General features: G+C 41.4%; 2 protein-coding genes across 3 annotated transcripts in view; one reads left to right on the forward strand and one right to left on the reverse strand.

The window, feature by feature from the left end:
- Positions 1–20,923, forward strand: part of LOC111245965 (chorion peroxidase-like) — a 94,670-nt gene that overhangs the window by 16,036 nt on the left and 57,711 nt on the right. The gene's annotated exons all lie outside the window — the stretch shown is intronic.
- Positions 7,694–15,884, reverse strand: LOC111245967 (succinyl-CoA:glutarate CoA-transferase). Its single transcript, XM_022795029.2, has 5 exons — positions 15,383–15,884; positions 14,598–15,104; positions 14,118–14,356; positions 13,514–13,922; positions 7,694–11,831 (listed from the first exon to the last, which is right to left on the reverse strand). Exons 1-4 carry the CDS (start codon positions 15,557–15,559, stop codon positions 13,580–13,582), a joined length of 1,266 nt encoding a protein of 421 aa, XP_022650764.1. The 5' UTR covers positions 15,560–15,884; the 3' UTR covers positions 7,694–11,831; positions 13,514–13,579.

A 20,923-nucleotide genomic window follows, 5' to 3' on the forward strand; every position in this document is an offset into this window, starting at 1 on the left:
TTGAATCAATTTCAAAATTGGCGCGGGAAAGATGTGGGAAAACTTTTAAGCGGACTTGACTGAACGTTTTGTTCAGGAGAATGAATTGCAAGCGCAAATTATTATCATTGTTTTGGGGGAGTGCATGTCGAAGGCCGTGGGCGGAAGTTGTGGTTGACAAGGCAAGCCTAACTGGGATGATGCACTCTGATTGTGTCGACAATGTGAGGTTCGAAGGCCGTGTTGCGGATTCTTCGACTCGTATGCCCGCCAGTAAGGATCCCATTCTCAAAGTATCAATCATTGCAAATAAATTAGTAGCACAAGGCAGGCGACGATGATACGCGTGTTGCGGAACGAATAAAGGATCAGTGGCTTTACCTTGAATGAAGCCGCACTATATTGGATTGTGCTAAGGATATCTTAACAGATCTTTTCAGCATCAGCAAAGGCCTCCGTATTCAAACCTGCCGCCAGGGTTACCTAGACTTAAAACCGTACGCCCGGGCAAGAGGATACAGGCTAAAGCTACAGCACGTCTGTGTTGTGTACCGGCTTGCAGAAGAAAGCCATGAAAATGCACCCTTTACTCCGTCGACGACAAATCTGAGGATTTGCTGCTGGGGATAGAGGAGGTAGATCCACTATAATGGACAGAGTGGACAGCCGCAACCTTTGCGTGCGCTTCTATGATAAACGAAATCGTGGCCGTGTCACGACGGGCTCGTGCGGGGTAGCCCTGACGGCTCCGAAGAGCTATTCGCTAGTCAGCTTTATGATCAGTGGAATCCTGTTCGACATGCTCCCGTACACGCTGCATCGCTGTAGTCTACATAGCGCAGTGTGAAGTTAATTACATTGGACGCTAGGGTATTCCAACTGTCGGATGAAGACATCCTGGCGAATGAGCGTTGCCGAGGTAATAAATGAGTCGTAAATATAGACAAACCGACCTCGCAAAAAATGTGAGCAGTTCCTGCTCCCCGTTTAAAAACTAAAAAATGCCTCTTAATGAATGATAAGTATCAAGTCTAAGCTTATTATAATAGTTAACGCGATCTGAACGGAGATACAACCATTGCAATAATGATGGTTATAAGCCTACCAGTTAACCGAATGAAGTGTTCTGGCATATTTGTTTAGTCCCAACATGTTTGAGCTGAACAGTATTGAACGGTGCATCTTGCAAAATCGGCAAGATGTTTATAAGTAATTTTCAAAGAAATTATCACAGCATGAACAGATTACTCTGACCCGTTTGTCTAGCATATATAATCATAGCAGCATATATAAAGAGTCGAACATACAGAGGAAGCTTTTGCTCTGTAGCAGTTGCCTAAACTGCAGTCAATTTAAGCCCACCGCAGTAAATACAGTACAATATGTGTCATTGTTATCTAGATTCTAAGCTGACACCATAGACCTGACGCTGACGGGCCAATAACACTTGGTCTAAGCAGTACCTGGTCTATGGTCTTAGAATAGGTCGTATGAAGGAGAATGAAGATTTGGAAAGGACACTGCGATAAAAATCGTCCAGTTGTCGACCGATCGGCTTTTCAAATATAACCTGAGAGCCGAAGCTGTTAGGCGAGTTGCTACGAACAAACAATTCATTAAAGCGGCCCTGCTTGCAAACGCCGTCATTGTTCTACTCAGTACTTACTTTCAGTTTATTTTTGACTTATGATTGTTATTTTTTGGCGTCTTTTTTTCTTGGAAGCTTTTCAGTGATACCTTCAGCATTGCTTTCAATAGAATTAGATCACACAGCGGACAACGGGAGTCAGCAAATGTTTACGCTCGTGTTAAACTCTCGAAATATACAGAAAATATTGAGCATTAACCGAAGAATACAAATCGCTGATAGATACACACCGAATCGCAAGGTAAAACAGGTATTTTAGAATCGTTATCTTCGTGCAACGTAAAATAAACAAATGTATAATATTGGAATATCTGTTTCGTGTAGAGTTATCAGTCGTAATGCTAACGCAGCTTTGAATGTAAAAATCAAATTATTCATATCTCAAGCCATATCGAGACACGAATTGCATAGTTTACAACGAGCAAAGGCCATTTTGAGCAAAAAAAAATACGCTCTAGACCCCCTGCCCCTTATCGGGAGGAACGTCAAGACCATGCCAATAAGAAAAAACCGAATGTAACTCTCCAGATCTTCATTCATAATACATTTTTTTTTTATATTTAAGACTTTGCTGACGTAAAACATCAATAAGTTAAGCTTTTTTGACCTTCTTCATGCTTCACACAGTTCTTCCTTACTTTTTTCGTATCCATCTAAGCTTACATATCTCTAGAATGGTACAACGGCTATTTCCCTTAAAACTGTCCACTGTCCATAGCACATTTTGCTTTTAGATACTTTTAAAAAAAAAAGTCGAGCGTAGTTATGTCACATGGTTTGAAGGTCAGCGAAATGATTTCATCTCGTCGATTACCACAAAAGTGTAGCACAAACGACTAAATTTCCGCTGTCTATTTTGAAACTTTACAAAACAACTAGCGGATTTCACCGCCCTGCTCCCCTCAAGGCTTTAAAAACCGGCAATTACCTTTGATGATAATGACATATTGTTGTTCGATCTATGTAGGCAAGGTTGTCGGACACTGGGTTAGATTTTACAGTGCAGATAAATGGGCCTTTCGTTTGCTACAGACAAACGGTTCAGTTGGGTAATATTAACGTCTGGTGACTAAGACAGCAGCGGCATCTTATAAAGTCTTTTCCGTTTACTATAAATTAGGTCATCAAGAAAGTGTTAACCGTTCTTCGAACTGGACTCCATAAGTCAGGCAAATCGCAAATCTCCGTTGATGTAACTGGAATTCGATAGTAACAGATGTGCTGACATTATTAGAGTACCTTTACTCAGGCATAGCATGAAGCACTTTGAAGATAGGCGTACCACCAAGATTGCAACAAGTAGCCATTGATAAAAATTGAATGGAACCAGTGAACGAGGGCGCCGTCTTTCACTATGACAACGCCAGACGACATGCATCTTTAGCTACCCAGCAAAAAATTGTTACGTATCCCATCTTGCCGATTTTTGCTAATGATATCAATTAAGTTTCAGTGGAGGACGCACAATTTTTCACAAATGTTAGCAAAAAAATCAAAACGGGTCGTAAATTAAGATGGCGCATATTTAATTCAGTGACAATATTTCATAGTATAAACATTTTTTCTTTTTTTTTTCGACGGCATAAGATACGCATGGCTACACAGTTACAGGAGTAGTAGGCACTGAATAAATTGAGCTGTAATAAACCGTTAAGCTAGACATTCTTTCCTATCTGCAAACCGATACGACGGCGATCGTTCTGTTATAGAATTTAGCAACGGTTTCTCTGTATGTCTACCTGGTATCTCATGTAAACATCTAAACGCCTAGATTTCCATTGAACAACTACGGGGAGAGCTACACACTCCTTTTATCTAACAGTTGTAATGGCGACCGTCGTCAGAGCAACATTGGTTTGTTACCGTTTCTAGAGCTGCCCTAATAGGCTGTAACGGACATTCAGATCAGATGCTTATTTCGCAGATCTTACAGGTTGTTAGGGATCTTGGTCGGGTGGGAGACTGCTAGACTCAGTTGGTTTTCGATCAGATATTGAGACGAATGCCGCTGCTTTTTTCTCGTCACTGGTGATAGCCCCGTTGTTTGGGCGTATCGTCTAAAAGCTATGCGATATCATTATTATAAATGTACTCAGTAAGAAAAGCAGTTAAATTTGATATCGGCGTTCGTTATCGAGTGGGTTAAATACGAAATGGGCAAGATATTATTAGACAATAAAGGCATGAGGGAAGCTGGGGTTATAGAAAAACAGGTTTTCGGTGTCTACTTCCTTCTTTAACGTAACAGAATAACAATTCAAAATGTCAGAAATACGGAACAATTCGGTAAATTGATTTTTGACTATATTTCGATGAAGAAGCAAAATAACGAGAAATTCTATATTTCGTAGCTACATTTGCAAAAATAATCTGAAACCAGGTCACGTTTTGTAGAAATTATTACATTGCACCTAAGGACTATATGGGTCACCGTGAAGCCGGACGTCGTGGGTGCGGATCGTAGGGAAAAATCGAGAGGACCATAGAGGAGTCACATTAGCAGGAACGTGCATGTTAAGCTCACACTTGTTGTACCAAGTATCGTTGCTCCCGTTTATTTGTTTGCTTTCAAAAGAAGCCTAAAATATTTAATTGGGTCATCGCATCGTTCGGACAGAACTAGACTATCGATAATTGTCTCACATATCGTGAATAGTCACGATTACGGATAAAAGTCGTACATACCCACTAGGAGGCTTATTTGTCCTTGAAGAATAATGCGTATGCTGTTAGTGTTCAGAAGTCGATTCAAGAGTGTGCAACAGAACTTTACAAGGCCCTAAACTACAATCTTTAATCGGCCTAATTTTGCAGTAAACTATTATAAAATACAGTCTTTTTCCAGCCATAAACATAGCTCTTTATAGGAAAAGGCGACGCATTGTTGAATGACTGACTTGAAATCAGTAATGGTGGCCGATTATAGCCTTTCGTTTGGCTCAAATAACTTCACCATACGTAGATTAATTGTTATGGGCTCACTCAATCAAAATTATAAGAAAATTTTTAACAAATATACTGCAGTAATCTTTTCTCTTTAGTAACACTAGATATTTTGAGCCGATAGCGTCAAGCGACTTTCGAATTTTGGACTTCGATCAGCTGAGAACGTCATATTCAAATTTTCGTAGAGCTTTGAAGATATCATTTAGGTAACGTCGGTTTGTCGATCTTCGTTATCGTACAACATTGTTGTCAGCGCAGCTAGTTAATGATCATCTACCGCGATTTCTTTGTAATCAGCGTCGGGCAATAAATGTAACTGAGGGGCAACGATGAAGATAGAAATACTGACGTCGTCTGTATATGTCTGGACGTTCTAACCAGGCGTCATTGCCACGTGATAACACACGGCTAGGGGGCGTCATGGTATGGATAGCTAATGTGTATTTCGTTGAAAATGCCGTCCCACTAACTATAGCTAGAAGCAAGCATGTTACTGACCAAATATGGGCAGAATCTTTAGCGTTCACAGATGATAGAGAAAACTCATGGACAACGAAAAACTTAATGAAAAACTTAACATGGCGACTCTACATGTTCATAGGTCTGTTAGAGAAATCCTTACGCAGACCCAGCAGAGCAACCCTTATTGTTGGTTTTTGAAGCAATTGAAAAAGCGGTGACTGTGAAAGTTCTTCCACATAAACAGGGGAAGTAACTAAAAGTCTGTCCTTTTTTAGGTAAAGTAAACCTGTAGCCAATCAAAGCACATAATATTATCCTCGTATCGACGAAGTCTTCCATAATCATCCACTGCCGTTTTTAGAAAAAAATAAATAAAAAACAAGATAGCGGCTTTTGACGCCCTATTGATTCGTAGTGCTCGTATTGCATACTTTTCTGGGACGAGGATTTGTCTGTCATCAACAAGCAAGAAGATCATACGCTTCTCGTATGCTCAGGTGCTACTTCGTTTGTTGCTTTACCAAACAGCATTGGCTGGGGGTATTTGCTGACACAGCTTTTAGCAGTATATATCATTGCCTCGTTACGACTTCACAACTTTTGTTTTGAAGCTGGACAGGTAGATACTGTATGATAAAACGATCGTCGAGTATCAGTTAGGTTTATCAATTCAGTGAACGAGACAATTTTGCTCTTTTTTTTACCAGAGTGAAAGAGTTACGAATCCACGCAAATGTTGGTCTATTATCGACTGTGCTGGATCATTCGGGAAACGAATGCATTTTTATTCACGGCTATTACTTTACAAAAACTGCGATTTCCTTAAAAGGAACTGAACTTCAACCCTGAAGTATTCCCTGAAGGCGGCTAAGACGTGCAGTAAGTGGCATGTATGTAGCTGGGCGGCAACACAATGCAACGAGCACCAACAACGCAGTGAAGCTCGTTATCGCAGCACTATTCTGTAAAGGGCGAGGTTATTAACGTAAATATATATGGAACCCGGGTAATGACGGCAAGAAGTTCCGTTAGAAAACAGAAAGGGTTACATATATACATATGGGCATTACTTTGCTATTTCTTAGCGTACAATCTATTTAAGCCTTAAGTGAATTATATTATGTATGTATTCGTTCCCGAATATTTAGCTTCTTCAAAAGTGCCACTCATCGAAGTCTTTATCGTCAGATCAAGGGGCTTTTATTGTTGCTTTTAGCTCCGATGCACCGTTCTCTTGTAGGCTGGCCTATAGCTATTTCAAGTCCAAAGCTCTTAAAAATATAGTTTCAATTGTTATAGCACGAATCGTAATGATGCTTTGCCTGTTGATTGGTTGGATACTGAACTGCCGCTGAATTTGGTAATGTTAATGATGCCATATATTTAAATTAAAAAAAATAAAAGAGTATGTTAATGTGGTTCAGATCGGCATTGAACTAGAAAATGTGAAATCTGCTAAAAAGGAAGACGTGGACAGCAGAGTCCTAATGTTGGCCTGTTTCAAGCTGGATATCACCTTAAAGCATAACAATGCAAATTTTTGTTGCACGACGTTGTAACGTTCTACAACTAGAGTTGACACAAAGGCGGAAAAGGACGATCAAAAAGCTATTTGTCTTCCCTCCCACCCGGTAAGGCTTTAGTTCAATAGCATTTAGCATAATCTTATTCCTAACTTAAGGTATACAGTAAACTGATATCTAACACTTCAAACTACGCCTAGGTAAGATTTGATTAACTTCGATTAGTGAAAGTTTACTGGTTTCAAAAAAGCCGGGCGTAAGTTATCACGCAAATAAGTCGCTGGCACTAACTCAGCGATCGTGCGTGTCGATATTCCATCAAATAGCCCTTGTTTTATTGATTTTGCAGTGGCGAAGTGTTTGCCTATTTAACTTCTCTGCTGCTGAAGGCCCAACAAACGTAGCGGCTAGTTACGTATCCAGAGCGTACCCGTAGTGTCTGACAGATGTCTTTTCGCTCCCTAAGCATATCTCAGTAGGGCAAGGTTAGTGAGGCAAGGTTAATGGGACAACAGACACCGGCAGGTGACGTCTTCTGATTGTTTGTCCAGGTTAGACTACCGAATGAATAGAAGTGAGTAGATTTATTCTCCACTTCATTACCACCACCATGACCGTTGTCATAATTATCATAGGCCTACAACTATCTCATTATTCGCCACATCTATGTGTACTTACAATTCAGATGTTAATGTTTTTTTGGCCAACGTTACCTTGAATTGCTAGATGACACATTAGTTTTTCTTTGAGGGAACCGTCATGAAACTATCGTCTACGAAACACAGATCATAACGGCACACAGTAACGTAGATCGACCCTTTGAAATATGTCGCGTCCTCTACAAATACGTTTGTAGATAAATGACAATCATCAACGTTGTTACGTCGACAAATATATGCTGTAACAATGTTATTAGGAGGATCATCGTTATTGCTCAAGTTCGTTACTTCCAATGTATTATTGTTATATATATTAGTAAGTACTATTCGTGAGCATATGTTTCATCAAAGTTCTATTCATTATATGACTCATGGCTAGCTACAGCGAAAAGCCTAAATCTCTTATCGCTATAATTTCGTCACTAATAAGACGTCGTCTTAACAAGACTACTTTAGAAAGTAAAAGGCAGAGATAATCTGTTTTTAACGAAACGGCTATAGATTCTTTATGTAATTACACCAGAACGGTAATATGTGTATAAAGGACAGTACGGCAAGTGCTATGCTTGTTATGGCTGAAGTTGCCCAGTCGCAGATACTGCGAGCTCGACTGATTTGAAACAAACATGTGACCTTTAGCACTTCAGTGGCAGATAGCAACATCGAGGCATAACGGGGCAACAAATAAGTGAGGTAGCTGAGTTGGCAATCGATGGAAACATACATAACTAAATCATTGTACACTCAAGTACGTAATTGTTTGCTTTCTTGTCGACCATTGAATTGTCACATATGAACTCGCTCGGGCTTGTAGCGATTTATCTCCGCCTACATCCGAAGATAGTTAGCAACAACAGCATCGTCATCGCCGTCGATAAAAAGATCACTATCGCATAGAGAGAATTTCGGAAAGGGAAAATGGGCCAGCAATTTGGAACATAATTAGTGAACGTAAAAAGGTGCCCCTGCTTGTTGATGCTGTCAAGAGCGATTCTCGTCGACCACGGCAACTAATCCCCAAGGCGGGGCACTACCATTAGACGGGACTTTTTATTAACGAGTCACGGAAAAGGAAAAATGTAAGCTTCTGTTTCGAAGAATGTCACTGTTTTTTGTTGGTCTTCTAGATATTCTGTATAACGGCGTTATGTGTCGGTCCAACATAAGTTGCTTGTTTCCGTTTTTTTTTTTGTTATTCTACATCGATGCAGTTGCTGCTTTTCGTAAATATAGGGTATCCTAAAAGTAATACATGGTTTAATTTACTGCATAGCCCTATTCTACTACGCATTCGGAAGAACCTTAATGAAGGTGTAGCGTTTTATTTTTAACAGGACAAAATACACGTTCTACCCTACATTTGTGAGACTTTTTCAAACAACCAAGTTGGACGAAGAGGCCTTATGAAACAACCTGTCCGGTCCGTAGACCCGAGGACTACTTCTCCTGTTAAGGTACCTTGAACATAAAGTTTATGCCGCAAAACACCACAGCACTTAGCATAAGTTCACAAATCGTCGCAATTTCAACACCTGCACCAAGAGGATAGGTTATACATTCTATAATAGATTACTTTGCGATTATATGCTCAGCTAAAATTTACATTGTGTCCATATTTTTAAGACAGCTACCTGTAGTCTTCATTTGATCAGCTGGCGGTCGGATTTTAAGGAAGACGACGGAATGTTGCGGACGCTCTGGCAAATTGCAGCCGTTACGTTCTAACAGTTATAACCATTATATCAATTAAGTTCTGAGTAAATTTCATTTCTACCACTTACCAATCTTGTAACCGAACAACAAGATCACTGAATTTGCGATATAAATATGTCTATTTTGCTACGATGGCTATTCACCTCTCGTACACGTCGGAGAGGGCTGTACCATATGAGTAGCAACGTTCTTTATAGGATACCCACAACATTATCATCGCTTATGATGGCCTCTTACATTTGTCTTTGCTTCACAATTTGCTACGGTAAGATTTCTTTTAACCCAATGAAACAACATGTATTCATGAGATGTGGTACTAGCTCATGTAGTATGTATACGAATCTGCTGGCCTGATTCATCTCGCTTCTACCGCTGTTCTTCCTCTCTACTAGTAACGATATCGTTGAGGAAGACGCCGAGTAGCTTTCCTGATGAATGGCCTGCTCCGGGCCGATTCGTCTCGTATCGTTCCATCTAGCCGATTTCGATTTTTTGTACATCTATAGATCCAGCTAGCTATATAGCTGTGTGTCGATGTACGACGGCTCGTCGTTTCAATATAGTGAGCTGGTCCAATATAGCACAACCTAATAAGGCACGAGGGCATCATCATGTACGGGATGCTCTTTCTGCCTGTAAAGCCGAATAGATGCAAGGTGAGCTAAAAATAGTGAAACTGGTAAATCTTATGCAATGGCTGCACACATGCATCTGCGCTTGTTTGAAATATTTGCTTGAATGAATATCTTTTAACACACCAAAGGATTGATGTTGCTAATCTAAAGGGATCAAGATAATTACTACGGTGCTATTGCTAAGAGATCACAGTGAACTTGTGTACAAAGTACACATATGCACTTCAATCCAGCATTGTTGCTTTTAGCAACGAGTAGTACTTTCTCCAAGGATATTAAACATGAGTTCGACTTTCTATAGTCGTTGCTGCTATTTTGATGTATTTATATTGCCAGTGTGGGATGCGTACTCTGGACATATCTCTCCCTGTCAGCATTATTTAACTGTTTATACGTAATAATAAGCACATGTTTCTAGATACAAACTGTTTATACATCTGTTCGTGTTAAATCTGCCACATATTACGAAAGTGGCAGATGCTTGTCGAGTCGTGTGTCATCGTCAGTCTGGCCTCATCACCACTTCGTATTGCCGATGATAGCGATAAGTGTTAGAGACGACGATAGAAGAACGTCAATGATAATTTTATGGCAGAGATGAAAAGGTACATGATGATTATCAAAGCAGATTTGTACTTACCAGCTTAACAAGCCCAAGGTTCTTAATGTAACAAAATTTCAGAACAAACTTCTACCTTATCGTAGGATAAGAAATCGTCCGTATGGCTTGTTGTTACGGTAAAAACTTCTACAATAGTATTTAAATTTGTATCTGCAAAGAAGAGCTGAGTAACGCACGCTATTATATAGCATACGTTTTACAGACTGAGTCCGTTTCCCCGTGAAGAAATCGCTTCGCGCGAAGCGAAGTTTCTGTGACAAGCCTATCACCCTACGATACTGTGCTGTGCTATCTGACAAAATTTACAACACCTGACATAACGCGCATTCGCATAAAGTACCTTTTGTGTGTGCACGGATGGCAGCGGTCAGCTAGCTCCGCTGAAGGAGACAAGAAGACTCCGTTTTGTACGTGTCAGAATTACATTTGACTTTATTGTTCTTAAAAAGTTGCCAAATACACACACACACACACATGCCTGCTAAATCCTAAGGGCATATCGTAACAGTACAATCAATGTATCGCGTTATATTATTATTATCCACCCAATGCAATGTGCTTTTCCTTCATAACAAGGGAATTTTCCTACCCTTTGTTTGGATTACAACGTACATTACCTATGTATAGTCCCAATGAGAAAACAGTCCTCATCTAGTCTGAATTAAACTGCAGATTCTAGTTACTTCAGATAGTTCAGGCGAACTGGAATCGAACGAGTTTACTCGACTTGTGAGCTTTTACAACGTTTTTTTTATATCAATTGTATAACGGTGTGCAACAATGCGGGATATTGCATGTATACAAAAATCGGTAGGCGTCATACTCTATGCAGTCGGACCCTAATCAGGGCATTGGCTGAGGGTAAATGAAAAAGATGGGTTACCCAACACTACTACGTCCCCGTAGATATACCGTTACATTGTATTCAATAGCAAAGTAAATTTTTTTCTGTTCACGTAACGATTGCCGCTCCGGTGTTGTTCAATCGTTTGGTCATGGCAGTAAGCCACTATCGAACCTTTACCCTATTTCTGCCTACGGTCGGCCGTGGAGATTGAATATCCCTTGAGCCACTACAGACGAGACGAAAATCCAACGAGGCGAAGCGATCCACTCGTAAAACACACCTGGAGGTTTGTCATTCTTCTTCCTTACCCAACGCACATGTTCTATCTATTGTTTTTGATTTGCTGTACTCGTATCGATCGACTGTCAAATACACAGTAAACATTTGTCGGTCGGTCGGAAGGAGAACGGAACCGAGGGCAAGTATTTGCGTTTTTCGTATGTACAAACACACGTTGCCTACCGTTATTAATTAGCCACATATAGCATAAGCTAAGCCATTTGTACTCGACCACGACAGCACAGAGCGAATTGTTTTTGCCATACATCTCTCAGTGATGGCTAACAATAATCAGTGTATGGTTAAAGTAATTTCACGACCATAAATTAAGCCGTTATATATATATACGGGTTTACACGTACGAATCATGAATGAAAGCAAAAAGACTACAGATCAAGTTCTGTAGCCCCAGCGAAGATGACCCGAGATTCGAATTTCGTAAAAGCTGCCACTAATGCCATAGTGAGGTTGCCTCCGCAACCGAATTCGTTTCAGCCGTGCTTTGAGAAATCCGTTACCTGAAAAGCCAACACACATGTATATATAATATATTTACATATATATATATATATACATATATATAATACATATATATATCTATATATATAGAGAGAGAGAGAGAGAGATATGCCAGTTACTACGCTTCAGAAGAAAATACTAACATCGTCAGAGTGGAATAATTTCTGCTAGTCTAGCACCGGCATTTTTCTGGTCAAATAAATGATGTCCCATGGACGAAATATAGAATAATGAAACAGAACGCAATAAAAGTCGAATAATATATAACTGTCGTCGTGCAATTAAATTATCTATCTAGATTAGTGAAGGTTGAACTGGTGAGGGAAGGAAGTTAATGCACACAACGAAACCTATAATTTTATAAGATGACGAGTAGCAAGAGAAGATACCAGCGGGCAGACGCCTTCTACCGATTAGCTCTGCCTTATCAGTAACTAAATGGACTTCGCAACGAAAACGCACAGCTCGCTCTATAGAGTGATAAATGAGGGCTCTGTGAATACAGATCTTCGGCTCCAATTATATCACTGGCGTACATTGTGTTACAGGTCCACACAAAAACAAATCTGCATAATCAGCTTGTGGCACAGGTTATAGATCAGAAAAAGTATCTGATTCCCCTTCTTCCTTTTTTCTTGCACTTCAAATGATCACTAATAAATACCACTAGTATAGGGGTTATTTGTTGTTTATGGATGCTGCATCAACATATTTAGGGTAATTGGATATATGTGCAGGTCGTAATAATTAAATTCTGGGTTAAAAATAAAGCTGAAGGATCCAAATTCGGTGTATTTGCTAATACAATACTAAATAAATTCTTGTGAATACTCGATCTATTACGTCTGACGATGCGAGAACGATTTACTATAAAACTACCCAGATGATTTATTCTCCAATGATAGTTTTACTTTGCAATGGACTAGGATAGAACGTACAGCCGATGAAACTAGAAACACGAAAGGCAAAATTCTATAGATAACCAGAGTTGTCCAATGCATAGGCTTCCGTTCCTAACGTTCGAGTCCTTGCCCTCGCTTCACTGCAATGCTCTCCCCGAAGCTACCGCAAAACATATCTTATCAGCAATGCGTCCTAGCTTCCGGCTAGCCAGTTGTAGGCATAATGAAGACAGATTGGATGTACATGACATTTAATTGATATTAATGGACAAATATTCCTGTTTTGTCCAAATATCCGGATGAAGATAGGTAAACCCGCGTAAACTACACTAGTTCCAATGGTAATGGCAAGGCGAGAGCGGACAATTGATATTAACACAGGCTTTCTACACTCCAGCCGTCTCGGATGACGTTCTGTTTCTTATTTTGGCTACTTCATCAGAGTGAAGTGCACAGCTGAAATTCAGCGCAGCACCTACGTAAGCTGATGACGCGTGAGAAAAGAGCGTTCCCGAAGTGATAAAGATTGATTACAACAAAGTCTATTGCATTTCTTATCCTAGTTTTTACCAGACAGACGCTTCGACAGCCGACATACTGGCAATGAAGAAGCTAAACACAGATAACTATAACACTTGTTGAAACCCTTTGGCAATAACGGTTTGTTCAAGTACCTTGTTAGTGCAAAATAATGTTTCTAATTGTAGTAAACCAGGCACCGTTAGCAAGAACTCCCACCCGGTTACATGCTCCTAGGGTCATCCAGTGACAAAAATTACCGTCGTAAAGGGGGATGCTCTCGTCCTTCCAGTGTAGTGAAAGACAGAAGAGAGTGGCAGTGTCGATCACTTCTTCAGTTCGACTATGTTTGCCGTGATCAGCTTTTCAAGATCTTCTTCACTGTAGAATTCAGACAGCACCTCGAGGGTGTGCTCACCTAAATGCGGTGGTGCTGATCGTACCTCATTAACTGAGTCGCTAAAGCGAACGGCCGGCCCGATGACTTTTACCTCATCTCCGCACGGATGCTTTACTATGGTTACCATTCGTTCGGCGATGGCCGCATCTTCAAAGACATCTTTTATTGAGTTTATCGGTCCATAAGGAACTCCGCACCCTTCGAGGACATCTAGCCATTCTTCATTAGTCTTCTCCGAAAAACGGTTTTGAATTATTGCGTCGAGTTCTCTGGAATTTACCATCAAATAAATAACACGCTCACTTATTTCTACTCGCACAAAGTCTAGAGCTATTGTACAAGTGCTTTACACCATCAAATAGATGTAAGAAACGGTAGATACGGCTAAACAGCTGACATTGTAAAGCATTTATGCGTTCAACAGTATAAAGGCTAATATATATCAGTATAAGGGTAGCTCTTACCTACGATTGGCTACTCGAACGGTGTTGCTGATGAAACGTTCATCATTAATGAGAGAATCTAATCGAAGTCGACGGCAGACTACCTCGAACTGCTTGTCGCTACCTGCTCCAATAGTTATGTAACCATCTTTTGTTCGGTACGCTTTGTATGGCACTATGCTAGCGTGCGACGTGCCCCAGCGTTTGCCATCAACCCCAGCGTTAAGATAATTTGAACCGATGTTGACTAATAACGATACCTGCGTTGAAATATATACAGACCCTGTTAGTAAAAGAATATGCTAACAAATATGTATATATTTCAACGTATATCTTGAATCATATTTTGTTTTTTTTCTTTCTTTTCAATGCAATCGCCTTGGATAGCTCGGCAAAATATAAAATAGGCGAAGACTGTTACCCCCGGAAAAGTTGTTAACGTAATACGTGCAGTTGTAAAACAGAATTCGTTTATAGGTCCTGGATTGTAAAACACAATACCTGGCTGGCGAGGAGATCACATTCGATTTTTTGTCCACGACCAGTTTTCACCCGTTGCAGTAATGCTGTCAGTATTGCAGCTTTGGCATATAGGCCAGTTGCGAGGTCCGTCATTGCTACACCCACCTTACACGGTTTGCCATCGGCAGGACCTGTTATATGCATCAGTCCTCCCATTGAGGCTGCAATCACATCATAACCAGCTCGATTCCTGTATTTGCAAAAGCCGCCATAGCCAGTCAGAGATAAATAGATTAATTTTGGATTGATCTTACTTAAGGCTTCGTAACCGATTCCATGTTGCTCGAGTTCGTCCGGCAGATAATTTTCGATGAGGACATCGGACGAGGCAGCCAGTTTTCTGATAACATCTTTACCCGTTTCGCTTTTGAAGTCCACGACGACGCTCTTTTTGTTTCGATTAGCACTAAGGAAATAACAGCTCACCCCGTGAGCAAATGGAGGGCCCCAGTTCCGTGTCTCGTCACCACCCCTCGGTCGTTCCACCTTGCAAACATATGGATGATGCACACACGTTTTAGTTATTACAACAATGTTTTCACTTAACATCGATATCTGTGGAGCTTGACGATAAGAGAAAGCGACAAAGTTGAAGAGATAGATATCTTTGTTGGCAGTCACTTACCCGCACCGATAAAAGGAGAGCGCAGCTTCTGAGACCGATAACAGAAATTGACGATATGCTATTTTTTTATTATTCTTATTTCAATGCATTTGATTCGCTTGAAATGCTTTTGTACTTTATATAAGCGACACCTACTTACCTTGATCACCTCCGCACCGAGATCGCCGAGTAGCATCGTGCAAAATGGTCCAGCCAGAATACGGCTCATATCCAATATTCGAACGCCATCCAGCGGACTTACCGGTGAACAGAGGCCTCGAACAATTTGTGGACCAGCTCGCACGCACCGTACGAAGTTACTACCTCTTGCAAACATTTGTATGTACTAGTGAGCTTGTTTAGTATAATAGAGAAATGAACAAAAGAAAGAAACCCTATAGTATTGCACAAGCTTTAGCTAACACGAAAACACTAGTTAGGATCACTGGTGGCACATTCTGCCGTAGCGATACAAGTCGCTCTATTATTAGTCCGCTAGTTCAATGCTCATTTCTAGATAGGAGACGTTATGTGTGTACTGCTGCGGCGAGTATTCTTTACTAGGATACAATAGCCGTCCAAGCGTCTAAGGCCAACAGATAGTAAAAAGATCTTTGCCGATTATGTCCTGACGACAACGCCCTCTATTCAAACAGATCTCTCTAGAAGAGCTGCAACAATACGGACGAACGAAAGTATTTACCGGCATCGACTCTTGCCTCTCGTCCTGTGATTTCTCCATAATAGACGTTGAGCGGCTGAATCGCGGGGCTCCGGGCGATGCCCCGCTAGCGCTTTGTGAGCTGGTACTACGTATCGCAGCTAACCGCAGTAACGCCACCGCCAACTGACTGCATAAATAGGGACTTCTGCTGGGCCGCAGCGATCGCTGCACCCTCCTCTTTCGTATCGCCAATGCGGCCGTCTTATGCAGATTGAGTTTTAAACCAATAAAGTAGGCTCCAAGGTTTTTAGTGGTTTTCAAACAATCGTTTTCGTTTATTTTACTATATATAGTATGTGCATATACAGTAACAAGGAAAGCTTGTCTATAGTCTGTGTGTACCTTTTTCGACCCTGTGGACGTGTAAAAGAAGCGCGTAAAAACACACGCTTGTTCCCGCCACATATGCAGTGATAACGTGTTGGTCTCGTGCTAGATATCAGCAGTTGGATGCTATGTTAGACTATTACCGCAGGTAAAATTTCAGAAGGATCCATTGTCAAGAGACTGAAATTATTTCCAATTATTCATCGTAAGAATACTGCGTGCGACTGTTTTGCTTGACCTAAGCTTAAATGTGAAAGAACGAGAAAATTGCCAATGAAATAATTGCCTGAGTCAAAATCAAAAGTATATATATATATATATATATACACTGCAGGAAATATTATACTTCCGAAATTACTTTGTGACCTTGAAAACAAAAATTTTTAAAAAATTTTGCTCTAAAGTTAGTTCGTGAGGGATCAATCTTTCGTATTTCTAGCAGTTGACTTATGAATGTGTAATTACGAAATCTCAGTTTTGCTGCAGTGAAAAGCCTCTTCACTCATGCCAATGCGTTCCTGTCTTTTGGGTCCCGACATCTGGCCACCACCTCGCTGATCTTCAATATTTCAGCCTCAGTTCTTGAATCTTTTGCGCCATTGACGTATTGGATTGTTATTTAAGTCTTCACTAATTTTCGATACATTTCTTCAACACTGTAGCCTTCAAAAAACAAAAACAATTAGGCACTGAGCACTAATTTTCGAGACTGAAAGGTCCTGCCTTTGTATTTTGAAGTAGTTTAGTCTGAGTAGACTCACTAACAGCTGCTAGAAGAGTGGAGTACTTACCCGAAAACTTCGTTTGCCGGTTGCGCGTAGTTTGAAAATTCCTCCCGATTCGCTTGTAACGGCCAAATATATATATATATATATATATATATATATATATATATATATATTAGATCATCAGGGAAAAACGGCAACGGTGAGTATAATACAAGGGAACGTTGTCAATATACGGTTTTCTAAGTATGTTTGATTCTGTTGTTCGGGTCCAATATAGGTTATGCGTACGAGAAGTTTAAGAAACATGAAGGTGTATGGGCGGATATGGATGGGGGCGTGTGGGAAGGTGTGGGTGCCTTTGTGGAAACAGGCGAGCGTGAACTGAATTTGGCCAGATAGCATAGTCATTCATAGAACAGCTTGTTTATGTTTTTATTTCGAACTCAAACTATATCTAGTGGTAACGACGCTATGAACTTCGCTGTTCAAAGCCAGCCCATTGATTGACTTGTGGGACGGTCGGACCCACACAAGGACTCAACAACAACACTTGCAGTGCCGCTGGCAGCAGCGGAAGCAGCTTTGAAGCGTAAACGGGGCTGTCACTATGGCGTCGGCGAAGGTTACAGGTAACCATCAGTTCATTTTACGAACAAATCTCGAGTGACTTGAGCGTGCGGTGGCACGGCGCAAAGACTAACTGCTGTAATAAATGCAATGCGAGAAATTCGGTCATCGGACAGTCGATTGCTTCTCGTCAGTTGCCGATCGTCCGATCCGGCAAAACAATTTCGCATTTATCTAGTGTTAGTTGACCACATCCGTCATCATAAAAGATAACGGTGTCAAGGTCGGCTAATTTGCTTGCCAGCCCTAGTACCTTCAGCTATTCATGTCGAATCTAAACGAATATATAAGCAGTATAACTTGTAAAAGATGAGTGAAATACCCAAAATGTTGCATAGAAAAATTAAAGCACATACATATATTTGATATACCGCAGCAATATGCTTTGTTAACTGTCGAGGACGACGACAACTCTTCAGCCGCTGGTCCTACGCTTTTGTCCGCATAAATCTTTTTTTTATAGGTCCGTTGACAGACGACGCGTCCTTATTCTAGCATGTGCGGTTTGTTACGTCCTGGTCATGCTTACCAGGCAAAACGTTCCCATACTTCGTTAGCGAGTAAATCTGCATGTCATGCATGCACAGGCAAATTGCTTTACTAAGCATTTTTCCGAACTGCTGGCACCCACATCTAACAACCGAAGAAGAAGTCGTTTGCACACGACTCCAGACATTCCGATTAAGGGGTAGTGTGCCTTAAGCGAGAAGCCAGTTGGCCTATCTACTCTCGCTAGGCAGTCACGGGCAGCGAACGGAGCCTACTACCGACATTTTCCTTCATACTGAAATGGCCTGTTATAAAGTGAAGCGTACGCGGTAACCGACTAACATTGGCATATTTCGCAGTTGCGTATGTACTTCTGTGCTTAACCACGCTACCCCGTCTGAGAAAAAACGTCCGTTTGTTCGTAGTAGACTAGAGATTCTGTCGACTGTAAGGGGATTAACCATGGTTCTTGTGAAGCGAAGTGGCAGAGCGCACCGTCTTAAAAAGGGACGAGTTTTTTTTCCTACAATTTTTTTTCCGCAATACTTCGTTCAGTGGCGACTTCCGACTTTTGTTGGTCCGCTAGTGTTGATGCCGTGAACTTTGTTACATTCCGTCAATGTCGAGGGTATCGAGAAGTGCCTTTCGTACGGTCTGTTCCACGCTGCGCCTCCCAACTAGATGTTACCAGACGACAAATCACGGTACACAAGTTGCCCTAATGAAGTGTTAAAAGCGGTAGACCTACCTTTACGTCTGATAATGTTGTTGTTGTTGAAAATCTTGAGGTAGAGTCACATTTCAGCAAGCTGCTCAGACGCCTCGCCCATTCCTCTGACACGATATACGGACGATTCAGGCAAACATACCTCCCTTAGATACTTGTGGCCTCAAAGCTGTACCATGGGCCGATCTCTGCAAGCAAATCATGCCCCAGAAACTCGCCGGCCAGCCGCATGAACCTCGAGACACATCTACTTCGCCTCTATGTTTCGAGTTCTAAGTCCAGTATCGCCGTTAGGTATTCCATTAGGCAACTGGCTGGCTTCCAGCACGAAACGCAGCCTCTCTATGCTCGGACATCGATACCGCCTAGCTTCATCGATTATTATTTTTGTCGATTCTGTCCAATTTCTCACGAGATCCCACCTTGCAATTCGTCGCAGCGGCGATATGGCGGGTTAAAGCGATTTCAGCTGTATTGTAGGCTGACACGAACGAGCGTTCCACTTGCCCCGTATCTTTATACAGCCGCCGGCGTACCGAAGTCTTTAAAATGCCAATACGGCTCTCACGATCGAATCACCCGAAATGCAGAAGGAATTTTCTCATTCTGCGTCTATTACACCAACCGCTGCGTCTGCAACTCCTAGCGAGCGTGTTTTTTGCTCAGCAGAAGCAGACGATAGAAGACGTCGAAAGAATAGGCCTCAACTAAGGTTTTACCGATAACGTTACCCTCTGCTCTCCGAGATGCTGAACGTGCACGTGTTGTTGTCGTTATACAATCTTATATAAGACGGACCGGCGGCAATGGTGAGTTGCTATACGATGAATAAATATCCGACATTTTTTTGGGTACTGCGCAACACGGACATCAAACCAGACAAGACGGTGACAGATCAGCAAATCTAATTTAAAAATAGCTATTAAAATCAATTAGAATTAATTTGATATACTGAAACAGATGTCGTCGTCGAAGCTCGGCTGCTATAACGAAAGCTTTCAGACAGAAGAAGAGAGTAATAAAATGTAAGAAGAATATGAACGATGCATTAATTCGAGTTATTACAGCGTAAGTGTCTAAGATTAAGAATCCAGTTTGTAATTTAAATAAAGTATTATTCTATAAATATATGAATAAATATACAACGGAACGAATGGCCAACAATCTAGCTTCAACTCGTCTGCTTCATTTTCAAGGCAGCGGCGGAATGGTTGGCGATAGAACTCGTTGGTGATCGTATCCCTGGCTGACTGGATGGCCTCGCTAGAACCGGTTTTCGGCCAAGCCCGGACAAAGTGTGGGTCCAGCAATTAACTGCCTAGGTGAGAATGGACTAGGCAACACTAAAAGCGCAGTAACCCACAAGATGTAGTTTCATTTGCGAATATGATTACACAGGCGCTACGACGCTTTCCTTCTAAAGTTGCCTGGGCAGTTCTTTTACCGCTAAAGGAGGAACAGGGAGACGTTCGAACAGTTCGAAACTGCTGAGTGACCTGGGCTTCAAACTCAAAAATTAGCGCGTCGTATTCGCGAACTCCACCGCAGCGACTAGGGTTACCCTTTGTGCTATGAATTGTTAGTTCGAGTGATTCAAGACTATGCTCTACAGAAGGTTTCGGTAGCCTATCGAGCAAAGGGGGAACCTCTGCTGCTCATATTAACACGAAGCCCCCGAGAGTTGCGGTTTGTTAACCGCAACTCTCGGGGCAAGGCAAATCATAATAGTAAGCCCCGAGTATATTAGCAATGTGAAGTTCGATGGCAGTGGTGCGATCGTCATGTTCGTCGGTGCCCATACCAAACGTTCATCAGTTGGGGGCGCGTACAACTAGCCAGCCCCCAGTGGGTAGCGGGAAGGATGAACAGTCGATGGGTTAACCGTTAACGGAGGTACACTATGCCGGATCAGTTTGAGAAGATCACAACTATTTCTGCGGAAATCGGCTGAAACCTTGGTATTGTCAGCCTTCCATCGGCGCCACTTAGACGTAAACAAAATCCTATGTTATGGTGCGAGCATGACCTAGAGCTAGACCCCCTAAAAAATAGAAAAACTCAGCAACGGTATAAACCGTA

This window comes from Varroa destructor, unplaced genomic scaffold (assembly GCF_002443255.2).
Source record: "Varroa destructor unplaced genomic scaffold, Vdes_3.0 BEIS01000002.1, whole genome shotgun sequence".
Classification (NCBI taxonomy): Eukaryota; Metazoa; Arthropoda; class Arachnida; order Mesostigmata; family Varroidae; genus Varroa; species Varroa destructor.

What these genes read in the sequence shown, in the direction of transcription:
- LOC111245967 (XM_022795029.2), bottom strand. Translation starts at nt 15,559, where the DNA reads ATGTTTGCAAGAGGTAGTAACTTCGTACGGTGCGTGCGAGCTGGTCCA. An exon ending in TCGGTGCGGAGGTGATCAAG is followed by an intron (nt 15,105 to 15,382) that starts GTAAGTAGGTGT and finishes TATGTTTGCAAG; the next exon opens with GTGGAACGACCGAGGGGTGG. An exon ending in GTGATCTCCTCGCCAGCCAG is followed by an intron (nt 14,357 to 14,597) that starts GTATTGTGTTTT and finishes ATTTCAACGCAG; the next exon opens with GTATCGTTATTAGTCAACAT.